Source organism: Miniopterus natalensis, chromosome 4 (assembly GCF_054644295.1).
Source record: "Miniopterus natalensis isolate mMinNat1 chromosome 4, mMinNat1.hap1, whole genome shotgun sequence".
Lineage (NCBI taxonomy): Eukaryota > Metazoa > Chordata > Mammalia > Chiroptera > Miniopteridae > Miniopterus > Miniopterus natalensis.
The window spans coordinates 5879868-5895733 of NC_142084.1; the positions used below are offsets into that span (position 1 = coordinate 5879868).

The 15866-nt window shown below is 45.1% G+C and overlaps 1 protein-coding gene across 2 annotated transcripts; it reads left to right on the forward strand.

The window, feature by feature from the left end:
* Positions 1–589: 589 nt before the first annotated feature.
* METTL14 (methyltransferase 14, N6-adenosine-methyltransferase non-catalytic subunit) lies at positions 590–15636 on the forward strand. 2 transcript variants are annotated; one of them, XM_087816215.1, is made up of 11 exons: positions 590–777; positions 3345–3433; positions 4087–4174; positions 4950–5030; positions 5377–5464; positions 6063–6153; positions 7332–7473; positions 8613–8705; positions 9382–9498; positions 10805–11015; positions 14380–15636. In XM_087816215.1, the coding sequence occupies exons 1-11, from the start codon at positions 712–714 to the stop codon at positions 14682–14684; spliced, it is 1371 nt and encodes a 456-aa protein (XP_087672341.1). In that variant the 5' UTR covers positions 590–711; the 3' UTR covers positions 14685–15636. The 2 variants fall into 2 exon arrangements, with proteins under 2 accessions (XP_087672341.1, XP_016056196.1); XM_016200710.2 differs by lacking the exon at positions 14380–15636 and adding an exon at positions 11347–14029.
* Positions 15637–15866: the final 230 nt, after the last annotated feature.

Genomic DNA, 15866 nt, shown 5'->3' on the forward strand with positions numbered 1-15866 from the left:
GCCGCCTCACCGGCCGCCTGAGGGGAAAGGAAGGGACGCGGCGCCTCCGCAAAATCGCGCTGAGCGCGCAGGGCGCACGCGCCAGGGCGCCGCACGCCCCACCCTCGCAGCGCCCGCGGCAGCCCCGTAACTTCCCCGAGGTGATGAACTACCCACGGCCGCTCAGTAAGCGGCAGCTCCGGTTCAAACCTGGCCGTCTGCCTCCCGTTTGTGCGTTCAGGGGGGAAAAAATATATATCTGGCAATTATCTAAAATGTCAGGACTGGCAGCAGGGGAATTAACGGAAAGGGGAATCGAGAAATCGGCCCACACCTGGGAAACAGTGCTGACACCCCAAGATGTCTGACGTCCCGGGAAGGAGCACCAGCGGGCGCGCCCTCCGCGGCCCCGCCCTCCGCGGCCCCGCCCCGACCGGCTCCTGCGCCCGGGCTCCGCCTCCGGGGTGGGGGCTCCGAGGCCCCGCCCACGACGCAGCGGCTCTCATTGGGCCCCTTCCTGTGGCGTAAAATTTCAGCGCCCGGAAGGAGGCGGGAATTCCGGCCTGGGGAGCCAATTCCGGCCTCGCCGGAAGTGCCCGTAAGGATGAAAGGTACCAGCCGTCCAAAGCTCCAGGCAGTTCTTGTGTTTCGCGGACTCTGAGGAAAAATCGGGCGGAGATTCCTCCGCTGATTGCCAGGCCTCCGGGGCAGAGGAAACCGAGACTCCCAGACATGGACAGCCGCCTGCAAGAGATCCGGGAGCGGCAGAAGCTACGGCGACAGCTCCTCGCCCAGCAGGTCCGCGGCCCAGGGAGGGATCGCAGTGCGCGTGCGCGGCCGCCCGGGCCCCTCTTGGCCCCTCGCTCCTGCCCCGCCCCCTGCACGTGCCTGTCCTTCCGGTTCTCAGCTCTCACGGTGCCCCGGGGAGTTCGCGTTCCGGGTCGCGGTGGTGGCGGCGATGCGAACCCGGACGCCACGGCTGGTTTTCAGCAACCGAATGAAATTGCCCGCGCCCAGTGATGGGCGTGCAGAGCTTTGGTCTTTCAGTGCGTTACTGCAGCCCGCGCGCGAAAGCGACTTGTCAGCCCTCCGTTTCTCTTCACCGTTCGCATGCCCTTCTGCCTTGACTGCTCTCGCAGTCAGCACCTAACTGTTGAGGTTGTGGCTTCCTTGTGAAATGGGTTTACAGGATTGTGCGGGGGGGTCCTGTCCAAAGACTGCGTTGCAAGTGGCCTGAGTGTAAATTTCAGATTCTGCCCCTTGCGCGTTGCAATCCACTGTGCAACGTGCGGCATCCTCGTCGTCACCGCAGCTGGTACGTGAATTCATACTCGGTATCACAACAAAACCCTGGTATAAGTAGTGATCTCCCCTCGAAGGAGGCTCTAGGTTAAGTAATTTTGGCCCGGGGTCAATCGCTGCTGGGCCGGAAAGTTGAACCCCGTTTGTTTCTCCAAAGCTTGTCTTCACTACCGCTTGCCGACAGGCAGAGGAGGAATCAAGATGCCAGGGGCACGCGTCTCTGCCTAAGTCGGGCTGCGTTTTACATTCTGCCGTTCAGAGCAAAGAGATGGGGATGCTCATAAGCATTTTAATGTTATTTTTTTCAGTAGTAAATCTTGGTTTTAGTAAATGGGAATCTGGAACCTCTCCTTTTATAATCTGATGAAAAGATTTATGATAATAGTATTAAAAATGTGGGAATTTGGGATCATTATGTTCCCATCCCAGTGACATTATGATCTTGGGCAAGTCGGGTATCTTTTTCTAAACCTCCTTTTCCGCAACTTCTTTTATTATGTTATCTTCAAGTAGCTTCTTGAGTTGTACGGATACACATCTTGTAGGTGAAAAAAAGAATTTCAGTTTCGTGCTCAAACCCACAAAGCTGGTGAGTTTGCGAGCTGCAGTTTTAGGCCCTTTGATACTTTTTCCAGTGCATCTAAGTGCTCCTGGCCTTCTAGTTGGATAGGAACCATCCCACCTAAGTTAAGATGTCCAGTATAATCAGTGACAGACTTCCACTTTACCTCTAATTTCACCCTTTCTCACTACTTTTCTCTGTGTGAACAAGACAGGCAGAACATGTTTTCACTTAATCCAGTCACCTCACAGTTTTTTAAAAAGTTTTGGAACTTGAGAAGACAATTACATGTGAAAGCAGAATTTTGATTTAAAACATTTCTCTGCAATACATTGTTTTCTAACTTAGGTCCTAGTAGGAAATCTTATTGGTTCCTTCACCCATTTATTGAGCATGTACATGAGTCATGCTGCTGAACATACAGATACCGATGGGACAGACAGTTCTTCCTCCCAGGGGAGAGCAACTCTGGGGGAGAAGTAAACTAATAAAATAATTGAAGTAGGCATACAAATAAAATAATTGGAAGTTGTGGTAGAGACTGTGAAACAATATAAATAGGGAGCAAACAAAAGTAAAACAAAATGATTGAAAGTTGTATTAAGTTCTATGATCCGAATGAGGAAAGAGGTACAAAGGAGAACCGTGGGAGGGAGCTACTTGTTCCATATACAGTGTTCATGGAGAATCCTCTGAGGAAATCACTATGCACCTGGGTATGGGAAGAGGCATCAGCTGTGAGAAGGTTAGGAAGCATTCCAACTTTCTCCTGGGGAAAGTGGCTGTCTCCCCTGAGCAGGGAGAATAGGGGTCTGGAAGATCTTAGGGAACAGTTAAAATTTCAGGAACGAATGTACTGGAAGAGTTTTATCATTGGAGAGACGTTGGGGGAGTCATGCAGTGGGCAGACTAAACTGGTGACTCTGGGCTCTGATGTGTTAGTGTGTCTTCCTCTCTTTAGTGTGCCTTCCCCTCTTTTCTGGCTAACGGGACTATTTAATACAGTTTTTCTCATGCCCTTGTGCATAAAAACAGATGTCTTCTCATGGCCTGCCAGTTGCATTCTACACTCCTTGGTCTATCTTACATATTCTGTGAGCTGGTCCCATTCTGCTTATCCAGCCTTTTCAGTTTGTTTACATGTGTTATATTTTGTAAAATTTCCCCAGCTGCCAAACAATTTGCATTGCCATCTTTAAGGAATTAGTACAGTTCATTATTGTATCTATAAACATTGTATAAAGACTTGGCTTGAATAAAAGTTAATAAATTTTTATTAGAGCATGGGATAAATAAAGTATAATAATATGTTAGTTGATGATGTGAAATGTTTAACATAGTGCCAGCCACACTATAAACACACTATTAGCTTTTTTGGTTATTGTAGCTATTGCTAAATCATGCTTTATTTACTTTAAAAGAAGAGAGTGGCAAAGTTAAGTGTCTTAATTTCAAATATAACTAAAAGCATAATCTCATTTCTGGTTTTTGTTTTTCTCAGTTGGGAGCCGAAAGTGCGGACAGCATTGGTGCTGTGTTAAATAGCAAAGAGGAGCAGAGAGAGATTGCTGAAACAAGGGAGACCTGCAGGTCTGTCAAGTAGCTGGTTGTTGTTTTACTGACATGTTAATATTGTGAAAGGAGCATTGTTTTAATAAATAATCTCAGGTATGAGTGTGTTGTTATGAAAGCACAAAACAAAGATTTCAGAACCAGTGGTTTTTACTGTTCGTGAATTTTGAATATTCTTTTCTGACTATAGTAACTTCTCATGTAGTAGTTAGGAAATGGAATGTTACACTAAGGATTAGCTTATATACCATAAATAAATGATTATATTTTTTAAGTTCTTATAAAAGAAAACAGACTTTACCCTAAAAGTGGTAATCATTTGATAGTTCACAAAGCATTTCAGAATTTTTCAGTATCCTGGTTATCAATTTAAGCATTAGTTTTGCTTTAGACAGATTAGAATGATACCCAATATAGAAGTTCCTTCTTACCATATATGCCTGTAACAGCTTATTTTCTCATTGGGTTGCTTTCCCATAAAAACAAAGTACAGAATTAACAATCAAGTTGTGTGACTTTTTAGGTAACTTATAAACTGGGTGAATAGGAACTATTTAATCAGGAAAAATTTGCTTTATTCTGTTTCTATTATCTGTTATTTAATACTATTAATAGATGCATTTATACATCTTGTATATACTTGTGTGTGATATGTCAGTTTTAATTTTCAGAGCTTCCTACGACACCTCTGCTCCAAATGCAAAACGTAAGTATCAGGATGAAGGAGAGACAGATGAAGACAAAATGGAAGAATATAAGGCAAGTAGAGAATGGGGCAGTTTTATTGTCAAGGAAAAACAAATCCTTACAATAATAGGTCCTTATTGAGGAAAACAAACTTGACAGAAAGCTGAATATTAAAGTGTCTCAAATAATTGTCAGAAGTATAATATATGCATAAGCATATGTATGATCAGTAAATTAAGACTTTGTATCACTTTCCTCATTTTAACACAAAAGTGTGTAGATTAAACTAGGTGATGTATGGAAAGCATTTAGCATAATGCCTGGTAAACACTGGGCAATAATCTTCACTAACAGTAAGGAGGTGAATGTATCAGAAACTTTGGGTAACTGGGTCAGATTTATATTTCTGCTATTCAGTGTTAACAATATAAGGCAGTATGGTGTTCAATGGTATAAATACCTGATCTTATGAATCCTGTTTTGTCTGTTGCATTTTGATACATGTTAATATGTAGCTTAAACATTTGTGATTGTTTTAGGTCAAACCATATACAATTCCCAATATTCAGACAGTTTTGACCTGTAAAAGTAGTTTCATATGGTCCAATCTAATAGAAATAAAATTGGCCCATTGGTGGTTATATCTTTTGATTCAAGCTAAATTATAATAAACTAGTTAGAACTTATGATGAGAAAGCAAAGATTTTAATGTTTGACTTCAATGATAATTTGAAAAATTTATTATCCACTAGGGAAATAAAACATGTATGTTGTCTTAATCAAGATGTTGTAATACATAGACTATTATTTCTCTGCATAAAATGTCTACTCAACCTCTGTCTTCCAGGATGAGCCGGAGATGCAGCAGGAGGACGAGAATCTGCCGTACGAGGAGGAGATTTACAAAGACTCTAGTACTTTTCTGAAGGTAAATCAGTGATTTCCAGTCTTAAAACCCTTCACATTTCAGCTCTGCGCCTGCAAAGATATTACATACATACTTGTTTTCAAGATTATTTTTTTAAGTTATTAAGGAATCATTATTATAAAATAAAGATCATTTAAAGTTATTCATGAAATAGTCTTCTGACACTTGGCTCATTAGGAGGAGATAATGTTGTGTTAATGTCTGTAGCTGCTGGAGAGAAATAGTATTTTAGTTGTGTTTTAATCTAGCAATAGACTTACATTTTATATGGCTTCGTAGTAAAAAACAAGGCACAGAATGAGTGTTTCAGAGTGCATGCTAGTAATTCCATTTTGATTTTCTTTAGGGAACACAGAGTTTGAATCCCCATAATGATTACTGCCAGCATTTTGTAGACACCGGACATAGACCTCAGAATTTCATCAGGGATGTAGGTATGTCAGATTTGTTGGGACTGTGCTGTTGCTAACTCTTGCTTACATGTATGTAATTTATTTAACTTGTGGATTTATTTTTAGTTAGGGACTAATTCTAAGTAGATTTGTCCACAAGCATAACCCATTAATGTAAGATCATCAGCAGTATTTCATCTCTACTATTTTTTGTCTCTCCCTTTACCTAATTATAAAAAAATGAAAGAATACTCATTTTCACTAGATTCTTTAGGAAATTGTTTTTATCCAAAAGAAAGAGGGAAAAGCATGAAAGAAAGGCAGTTGTTTTTCCCTTTCCCAAGAAGAAAATGGTTAAACTTGATGTTATGAGCAGATTATTTAACTTAATGAATATGAGAAATTAAATGGTTTGGTGACTCGAACTTGGCTTTGGAGTGTCTGGGTTTTTATCTGTCTATGGAGTGAGGATCATTAGATATGAAATGTTTAAAAATACTCAAAATTAGCTTTCTTAAAAGGGCATGTGAGTAAAGTGAGGGGTGTATTTGGTTTTGTTTTCCTGGGAGGGCTCCTAATCTTAGAATTCTCTAATATTAACTTGGAGTGTATTAAAGTTTAGAATTGCTGTTTTTCTCAGGTTTGGCTGACAGATTTGAAGAATACCCCAAGCTGCGGGAGCTCATCAGGCTGAAGGACGAGCTAATAGCGAAATCTAACACTCCTCCTATGTAAGTGGTGTTTTAAATTACTTTTTGTCCCCAACTCAGGCTTAAAATGTCAGTCTTTTTGTCTGGTAACCTTTCTGTTCAAAAATTATTCAGCACCTATATAAGGTTAGCACAATTATTATTTCTATTTTTTCTTTATAGTAAAATAGATCAGGTTGAGACTCCAGTGCTGAGTACACAGTACGGTCTTATTTTTTTTTTCAGTTTTTCAGATCATTTGCTTAAAGTATCTTTAAATACATTTTTCTAGGAAAATCATTCACATCTGTTGTGTTCTTGAGTTTACTTAAAATGTTTTTAATAGCTTTTCTTCTCAAAAAGTTATTTATTGAAGAAAGTTTAGGAAACTTAGACGAAGGAAAAGAAGAAAAATGAGAAGGAATTCAAACTCCACATCCGAGGCCACTGTGAACATGTTTGGGATATGGTCATTCATTAAACAGAGTCATGCCTGCGTTAACGTGGAGACGGTCTTTGAAATTGGAGAATCTTTTATTTCACCTTTAGTTTACTTTGAACATGTTGTATATTTAACAATTTGCTGACATGCAGCCTGTTCTTTAGAAAGCCACAAGGAAGTCTGAGTATGTGGGGAAATGTTAGCAGACTCTAGTGTTTGACCTATTCAAGGACTCTTACATTTAAAGTATTTTATATTTAAATATTTCATATTCAAAATACTTCCATATTGAAATAACCTTTCAATAAAGGCTAGTGATAAAATATACTAGGTGGCCGGAAAAGACTATTAATATATAGGAAAAGAAAACTTAGAAACTATTTTAGAGGCAGGAATTTAAAATTTACAGAGAAATCGTATTTCTAAACTAAACAATGAAAGAAAAGTAATGTGATCTTTCCTTAGACTAGTCAGGTGGTAATGGAAAGGGTTGAGTCTCACAGCTGAACATGGATTTTCAGGGTGAAAACAAGGGAAGCCTGTCGTCTGGACACACGTGGGGCACTGTGATTCTACCTGGCGGTATGATTGTGTGCATGTCCTGCCAGAGAGCGGTGTGGACGCTCCATCTGCGCTGGGGAAAGCCCTCAAGGAGATGAGCAGTGATGAGTTCGGGCTGCTTTGTGAATAGCACTTAGTAACACTGGAGACATTTCTCACTGCCATCTGTAAGGTATTTGAAAGACTCCTCCTCACTTTCTGTGCTTTCCTTACATAGGTACTTACAGGCAGATATCGAAGCCTTTGACATCAGAGAGCTCACCCCCAAATTCGATGTGATTCTTCTGGAGCCCCCTCTGGAAGAGTATTACAGAGAGACCGGCATCACTGCTAACGAGAAGTGCTGGACCTGGGACGATGTACGGTGACACTGTCCACCTCGTGACAAGTTGTTCATTTTTCAGATGAATAAAGACTATAAATGTCATCCCTCTACTTTTGTAGGGATCATAAATATAGACTTATAGTATACTGTGGCTGAAGGCGAGGGAAAGTGGTGCAGGCAGTGAGTGGGTGGTCTACAGGAGGAGCAGCGGTCCCCTCCAGCTTCAGAGTCCTGTATACAGCTTCACAAGTCTGGGACTGTCAGGACGATTGCAGCTCATTCTGCATTTGGTTAGCTTTGGGAAACATCAGAGAATAAATATATACGTAAAATAGTTTCTCCTCTTTAAGGAGCTGACTGTAATGGATAAAAGGGATGTGTAATTTCAGTATAAAATAATTGCGATAGTTATATTTTCCTAAATAAAATTAAACAAGCTGATAACAGTTACAAAAAGTAATGTGTTCATTGTCAGTAACAGAAATAACATACGGTGGTTCCTTGGTTTTTGAACATCTCCATGGACGAGCATTTCGGGTTATGAACGCCGTAAACCCGGAGGGAAATGCTTCAGTTTTCCGGCACGCCTCAGAAGTCAAACAGGCCCCACGGCTTCCACTGAGGGCAAGATCCTTAGGCCCAGCTGTCGGCTGTTGATCCCTCGGGTTTCGAACGTTTCAGGGCTCGAACGGGCTTCTGGAACGAGTTAACATTCGAAAACCAAGTACCACTGTATTTATTAAGCGTCACTGCACTAGGCAGTGTGCTCTGTGCTGGAGATTCAGAGATAAGTAAGACCTACTGCTTAGATGTCATTATATTTCATTTTAATTTTTCCTCCATCCTTGAGGTAACTTAACCTGTTTTCATCTCACTTTCTTTTTCTGTAAATGTTAGAGTGTTCTCAAGCTACATCTATAAAATTCTGTAAATACGGCTTCCTGCAACCTTTCCGTGTACGAGTAAATGTGTGCATTTGTGTGTGCATGTGTTGTCTTCGTATTTAATAAGGAGACAGTGGAACAGGAAGTTATAAACTTTTTCCCCATTATGTTTTCCAATTAAAATTAGTGCATTTAAAGAATAAATCCACTGAAAATCCTGACACTGCAGTGGTGGTTCTCAGGATGAGTGGGAAACAAAACTGCTGTGCTCTGTTTTGGTTTCTCACAGATTATGAAGCTGGAGATAGATGAGATTGCAGCACCCCGGTCGTTCATCTTCCTCTGGTGTGGTTCCGGGGAGGGCCTGGATCTTGGAAGAGTGGTGAGATGGCGTTTTGTAAAGTGGATTCTTAAATTCATGGGAAAAAACATAGTACAGTACATTGCTTAAGGAGTTTGAAGATTGACGTTTTGCCTTCTGTTTCTTGAATGGTACTAAAACATTACGAAGAAAAATATGCAGAAAAGAATGTATGAAAGGCAGTGCCCTCCCTTAGTTAACAAGCAGCAGGGGTGACTCAAAATGTGGTTTATCACAACTGCAGGAAGAGAACAGTTTAGAGATTCAAAACTAACTCACATCTCAAACACAGGCTGCCTAGTGTCATCATTGCTCCTGAGTAGCTAGAAAGTATTTTTCTGAATTCCATTAACTCCTGAATTCCAAATGGAATTCAGGTCAAATTGGCAAAATAGTGCAGCGTCTGGAACTTAGTTTGAATGAAGGAACAAGAGTGACAAGGAAGTTATGATACTTCAACTTATTTTAAGTACCTTGTAGTTAACTGCATTTCAGAACTTTTCTTTTGTTTGATTGGAGTATCCTGTAGTGGCTGTATAATCAAAGACTAGTATTTTTTTCCATATCTGCACTAAAACAAAATTACTGTGATGCCTTGGAAGTTAGTGTCTCAAGCCTCTAGGAAATTTTTTAATGCTGGTGGTTATTTTAAATATTTCTTTTAGGTAAGGATTTTTTTTTTCTCTCTCATTTCTAGTGTTTACGCAAGTGGGGTTACAGAAGATGTGAAGATATTTGTTGGATTAAAACCAATAAAAACAATCCTGGGAAGACTAAGACTTTAGATCCAAAGGCTGTCTTCCAGAGAACAAAGGTATTGCCTCTATTATCTACTTATATTTATTTTTAATGTGTTCTCTCAATACGGTTTTTTAATTTTCATTATTTTCCCAATGACTATGCTGTTAAATTAATTTTGGTGGAAAGGTCTTTTTCTTAGACTTCTACAGTGACATTGAACATTATAATAATACTCCCAAGTTATTTTTTTTATTGCAGTGTAACTGACTTACTATATCGTATTAGTTTATTTATAACGATATTTATATACGTTACACATGATCACCATGACAAGTCTAGTTACTTCTGTCACTGTGCAGATTATTAGCGTATTAGTGACTAAATTTTCCATGTTGTTTGTTACTTCCCAGTGGCTGACGTATTTTATAGTTAGAAGTTTGTATTCCTCAGTCCCTTTCACCTAGCTCGCCAATCCCCCACCCCGTCCCTCTGGCCACCACCACTTTATTCTCTGTGTCTTGAGTCTATTTCTGTTTTGTTTTGATTATTTTGTTTTTTAGATTCCACATATAAGTGATACCGTGTGGTATTTATCTTTCTCTGTCTGACTAATTTCACTTAGCTTAATACATTCCAGGTCCATCCATGTTGTTGCAAATGGCCAGGTTTTATTCTTTTTTTTCTGGCTGAGTAATATTCCACTGTATATGTACCATATATCAGTCTTTAATAGTTTGTCCTCCAGTATTTCACTCTTTAGGGAGTCATTGGTAGGAGGGTTTTTCTTCTTAAGTCTTTCTTGGCCTGGAAAATTCTTTTGAAGGGAACCTGAGCCACCCATGCCACTGTTGGTGCATGGTATCAAGTGAGAGATTGTCTATTTAATCCATAGTCCTGCCATCCAGATTAAGTAGAGAAGGTCTGAAAATGAACAAAAAAGAGAATTGTTTTGATTAAGTATCTGGAAGTCTATCCATGCTTAAAGTCCCCTCTCCATATTAAAAGGCCTATACCTTGTGTGTAGTTTCAATCTTGGCTCATAGTAGGCCCAGTATAACATCGTTTTAAGGTTCTAAGGTCGAGTTCCATGTTTCCATACCTGTTGGAAACAGGTTATCATCAAGGTTTGCAGAGGAAGAAAGACTATGGTCGCTGACTCAGTTCTAAAATGTGGTGGCCCCAAGCCCAATACTCTTGTCTAGCTTCCCTGCAGTCTCCCCACATCCACAAACCCAGGCTTTCCTGTTCTGTTGCCCATAGACCTGCATCCCAGAGATTCAGAGGAAGGAGGCTTGTTTTGGAATTGGGGACCTTGGAATGTGAAAGGCTGTGTGAGATGTGACTGGAGGAGATGGTTGGTCTTTCCTTGCTGTTATTAGGAACATTGCCTCATGGGGATCAAAGGGACTGTGAAGCGGAGCACAGACGGGGACTTCATTCACGCCAATGTTGACATTGACCTGATCATCACAGAGGAACCTGAAATTGGCAATATAGAAAAGCCCGTGGAAATTTTCCACATCATTGAACATTTCTGTCTTGGCAGAAGACGCCTTCATCTGTTTGGAAGAGATAGTACCATTCGACCAGGTAGGACATCAGAAAAATAAGAGAACTTTCTGATTCCTTGGGATACAGGTGTCAAGAAATACCACACAGTGCTGTGTAAAAGTAAGGCCCTTAAGAGTTTGATCTCGCCTGGTTATACTGCAAGTGTGCCAGGCCCCTCCCTGTGTCCTTCCTGTCAGCCGAGTCTAAGCCAGCCAACTTCCCCTCACTCCCCTCCCCCGGCCACTCTTTCCCCTCAATCTGTTTCTGTTTCTCTGCATCATTTACATCGTCCGAACTGTAGATTCGCTTGGCCACACATTTGCAGTCAGGCTCAAGCACGCAGACTCGCCTTCCTTCTACCCACATTCAGATCGTCCAGGAGCTGTTGTGTTGAATGAAGAGATGCGTAAATGAGTGAATGATCCTGCAGAAAATACCGTTCATCATGAAATGCAGGTCTTGGCTTTTTTAGAACTAAAACACCTGGCTTATTTCCTTACGTGTACAGTGGTGGTATCTTTTCAAAACTTTACTAATTCAGTGCAATGTGGGTTCACTACTGAAAAGATGAGAAAAATGTGGCCCTTATAAACTAGGGCTTTTTAGAGGGCACAGCTTTTATTTATAGTATATTTCGTTTCCTTTATTTCTCCAAGTGTGACAGTAACTGTTTAAGAACACTGTCACCTCAGTCCACGGCACAGAAAGTCAGTCTGGGGGGCCTTCCCAGGTTAGAAGTACTGTTTGAAGATGGAAGGAGCCAGAATCTTGTGTGTTTAAAACAGTCTCCACTTTATAAATAGTAAGCAAAGTTGAAGAAGTTACAGGAGAATAGTTGGCCTTAGAGTTTCCTGATCTGTTTGGGCCTAACTTAGTGTCTTACCATTCACGTGACCTGTTCTGGGTTCCTCCTTTCTCTTGCTTCGGGCCTAATGAAGAGGGCTGGAAGCTTTGGGGTGTGGCCATGCCTCCGTATTGATCGTCCAGGCTATGGCTCTAGTGCTTGGGGAAACAGGAACAGATTTTCTCTTCCATCATTGGCCACAGTAGCTCCCGAATCTGGGAACACTCTCCAGTGGCAACTGCTGTTTCACGGAAGTAAGAACTTGAGAGTTTTTGAAGAGTAAAGGCAAAGACCATATAGATGGTAATCTTTTAATCGAAAAATCAGTGAACAGCATGAAAGGAAATTTTAGGGAAAAAAGCTTCATTCTCACCACCTCCAAGGATTATTTCCATTTTTACATACTTTCCAATCCTGTGTATACAGAGTTTTACATAGTCGTAGTCATCATTTTGTGCTTTTCTCAGTATTATGTCAAGTCTGTTGTCAAGTCTGTTTCTGCATTTTAAATAACTGTCATTTTAGTGGCTTTATAGCATTAGGCAGAGAGAACAGATCATCATCAGGTCACAGGTATTGGCATAAGCAGCACGGAGGTCTTTGCTTAGTGCCAGTTTTTAGTCATGACACTCCGTGGGTTCTCCTCCCTGGAGTTGTGGCCTCTTACCCACGTCACTACCTACATTCTCTCTCCTGCGATGTCTCTCCACCTCTGTCCACCAGCTGAACAAATCTCAGAGGCACAAGTTTTACTTTTTGCTTGAAAACTACCATCTGATTCTTTACTGTTGCCTGTTCTTGCAAAAAGTTATTTTAGTGTTAGCTCAGTAAGTCAGAACTAGGAAGGAAAATCTGCTGGGGGAGTTACGTGCAGAAAGGGCTTAACCACATAAACGACAGTAGGAGCACCGGAGAGACTGCTCAGGGGGCCTCACTTGATTGGGGCTAAATCCTCACTTGTTCCTCAGGAGGTAGTCTGGGCAGGTCTGGCGTATTTTAAGGGGTGGAAAGTGCTGGGTCAGCACATGGGGGGGGCTGTTCTGCCTCCTCAGGCCCCTTTAGAACATGGAACAAAACGCCCACAGTGACGAGTTTGCAGGTGGGAGGGAGGCAGAGCCCCTCGCACTTCACTCTGCAAAGACTTGCATGTGTGGCCACGGGAGAGGAGATGTGGCCTGGAAGAGAGAGTATTAGCTCTTGTTAAACTTCCACGCTTTCTCCTTACCCGACTCATGTGTGGTCTCTAACAACACTGACCTTCCCTTGACCAGCTTGGAGGGAGCCAGTGACACTGGGCTCAGCTGCCCTGAGACCACCTTAGCTGGGGGCTCTGATCTGAGGGCCCCTCCCTGCTCACCAAGGTGTCTGCTAATGGCATAGAGGGAGCGCAGTGTTTTACCTGGTATTTTTTTCTTTAAATAGTACAAATCTCACTGTATCTGTGCACTGAGATACTAATGGTGTTTTTTTTTAAAGGAACAAAAATGGCTACTACATTTTGGAATGTGTGTTATTTTATTATGTATCTAATCTGAGAAATAACCTTGAGGGTGATGGGGCAGGTGCAGAACCTAATTCTTAGGGATCACCTGCCTTGCCCTTGCGGGATCCCGTGTCCCCTGTAGCACTCAGAGGTAGGTTCCCAGTCCCCAGAAACCATCAGCTGTAGGAGTCACCACACCTGGGAACCCAAAAGCATGGCAGCCATTGGGCACGTGCAGTTCACTGTAAGTCTTGCATTCCAGGGCTTTCACCGGTGAGGGCTGCCTGTGGTGGAAGCAGAGCTGTGCGCAGTGTGGCCACAGGCCTCTCGCCCCAGGACTGTGCCGTGGGGACTGGGCAGTGAGGGACCCGCTGGTGGAAGCAGAGCTGTGCGCAATGTGGCCACAGGCCTCTGGCCCCAGGACTGCGGTGGGGACTCGGAGAGAGAGGTTGCCTTCATTTCACTGGAGGTGCTCCTTGAGCTGCGTGTTGAGGGGACTGTCAGCCAGCGGACGGGAGAGAGAAGGGGCTGCGGTGGAGCTGAGCACGGGCAGGCGCTGTGGGGTCGCTGCTTCCTCAGGGCGCTGTCCTGGACCCAGACTGGAAAGCTGGGTCAGCCTCCTTGGAACAGGCCTTGAGGCCACTGGGATCGTGGGAAAGCCCAGGAGGCGCCCCGAGAGGTGACAGCCCGAGCTTGCTGCAGGCTCCGGCTCTCAGGGGCGGGCTGGGGAGCACTCCGTGGACGTGGACGTCTGTCGCGTGTGCGGGGTGACAGCAGAGGAGGGCAGGCGGCGCCGAGGGCGGACTGAAGGTGGGTGGCGGGCCGCAGCGCGATCGCTGTGCGAGGGCGGGCCCCAGGCGGTCAGAGGGGCGGGTCCGCGTCCACGCGAGGAGGTGCGGTGGCCCGGCGCGGGGCGGGGCGTCATTCTCCCAGGGGCGCCCCTGCTGCGCTGCGGCGGCCACGCGGGGCGGGGGGACTGGCGGGGCTGGGGCCAGGGGCCGCCGCGAGGGTCCCAGGCCGCCAGCGCCTGCGGGACGGGCGCCGCGAAGGACGCTGAGCTCCTTTTGTCCTTCCAGGCTGGCTGACCGTCGGGCCCACGCTGACCAACAGCAACTACAACGCGGAGACCTACGCGTCCTACTTCAGCGCCCCCAACTCCTACCTGACGGGCTGCACCGAGGAGATCGAGAGGCTTCGGCCCAAGTCGCCCCCGCCCAAGTCTAAATCCGACCGGGGCGGGGGGGCTCCCCGCGGCGGGGGCAGGGGCGGCACCTCTGCCGGCCGCGGACGGGAGCGGAACCGGTCCAACTTCCGCGGGGAGCGAGGCGGCTTCCGGGGGGGCCGCGGGGGCGCGCACCGGGGCGGCTTTCCCCCTCGGTAACCCACGGCTGCAGCCGGCCCCTGCCTGCGCCCCGCTGGTTTCCCAAGACGCTCGGCCCGCCCCGGCCCGCGCTGCTCCAGCGGCCCCAGCACCCCGTGGTCCGCGCGCTGGTTTTGTCCAGGAGCCGCTCCCCTGCCTCTCCTGCGCATGGAACCCCGGGAGCAACGCAGATGCCTCCGCGTGCAGAGCCCCACCTCGCGCCGACGGACAGGCTTCCTCGTGCCGACGGACAGGCTTCCGCTCTGTGGAAAGGGCTGCAGTGAGCGGAGCGGAAGCCCCAGGCCGAAGCCTCGTAGCCTCGGGCCCCGCAGGACGCAGCGGAAGCCGTGGTAAGCTTGTGGTCGGTTCTAACATTTTCTCGATGGCACAATAAAAAGAGACTTTTTTTTTTTTTTTATCTTAAACTCATAATACGACTGCAGAAGAAATGGAAAGACTTGGAACAAAGTCACCTCCCAAGCTGAGATCTGCGCCGGGAGGTGGAGCTCCCGGGGGTGTAGGGCGGCAGAGCCCGGGGGGACTTGAGCTCATCCCGGTGCCTGCGCCGCGCGCCGGAGGAGAAGGCGGGCGCGCCTGGGAAACTACAGCTTCTGGGCAACAGTGAGCAGCGGAGACAGCAAGAAATACTGGCTCAGCTGCCGCGCTTAAATGTTTGGGGAGTTGAGCCCTCGGTGATGAGGACATGCCCGTCTTTAAACGAGGAAACCGTGCGAGACCCATGAGCTCGAGCAGAAGCCCGGCCTGAGAAATCGGCGGGGGAGGAGCGGCGGCTGCTCTGGCCAGGCGCACGGGGGCTCCCCAGGGATGGGCGGCAGATGGGTCCCTGGGGTGACACGTCGTCTCTCTCAGCTCTAACTCATGCTTTAAATGAATTTCATGAGTGAAATACCACTATTCTTGATAAATATCTTATTTTGTGTATGATTTTTCTAATGAAACCTGAAACTCAGAAGTGTTCTGTAATTGGAATTGCGGTTGTGTCCTGATGGAGGGCTGACCTGGGGTGACCCTCTCCTGGTCTGGGATGCACTTCAGTGGCTCGCACTGTCCCTGAAAGCAGCTGATTCCCACTGAAGGCTGTTTGAGGAAAAGGGCTGAGTCATAGAAATAGGGCTGAGACCTTCAAAGCCAAAGGAGTGTGAGGGGCTCCACCTGCCGGTCCTTGCAGGGCAGGTAGCATTT

What these genes read in the sequence shown, in the direction of transcription:
- METTL14 (XM_087816215.1), top strand. Translation starts at nt 712, where the DNA reads ATGGACAGCCGCCTGCAAGAGATCCGGGAGCGGCAGAAGCTACGGCGA. An exon ending in ACTCTAGTACTTTTCTGAAG is followed by an intron (nt 5,031 to 5,376) that starts GTAAATCAGTGA and finishes GATTTTCTTTAG; the next exon opens with GGAACACAGAGTTTGAATCC. An exon ending in CTGTCTTCCAGAGAACAAAG is followed by an intron (nt 9,499 to 10,804) that starts GTATTGCCTCTA and finishes TGCTGTTATTAG; the next exon opens with GAACATTGCCTCATGGGGAT.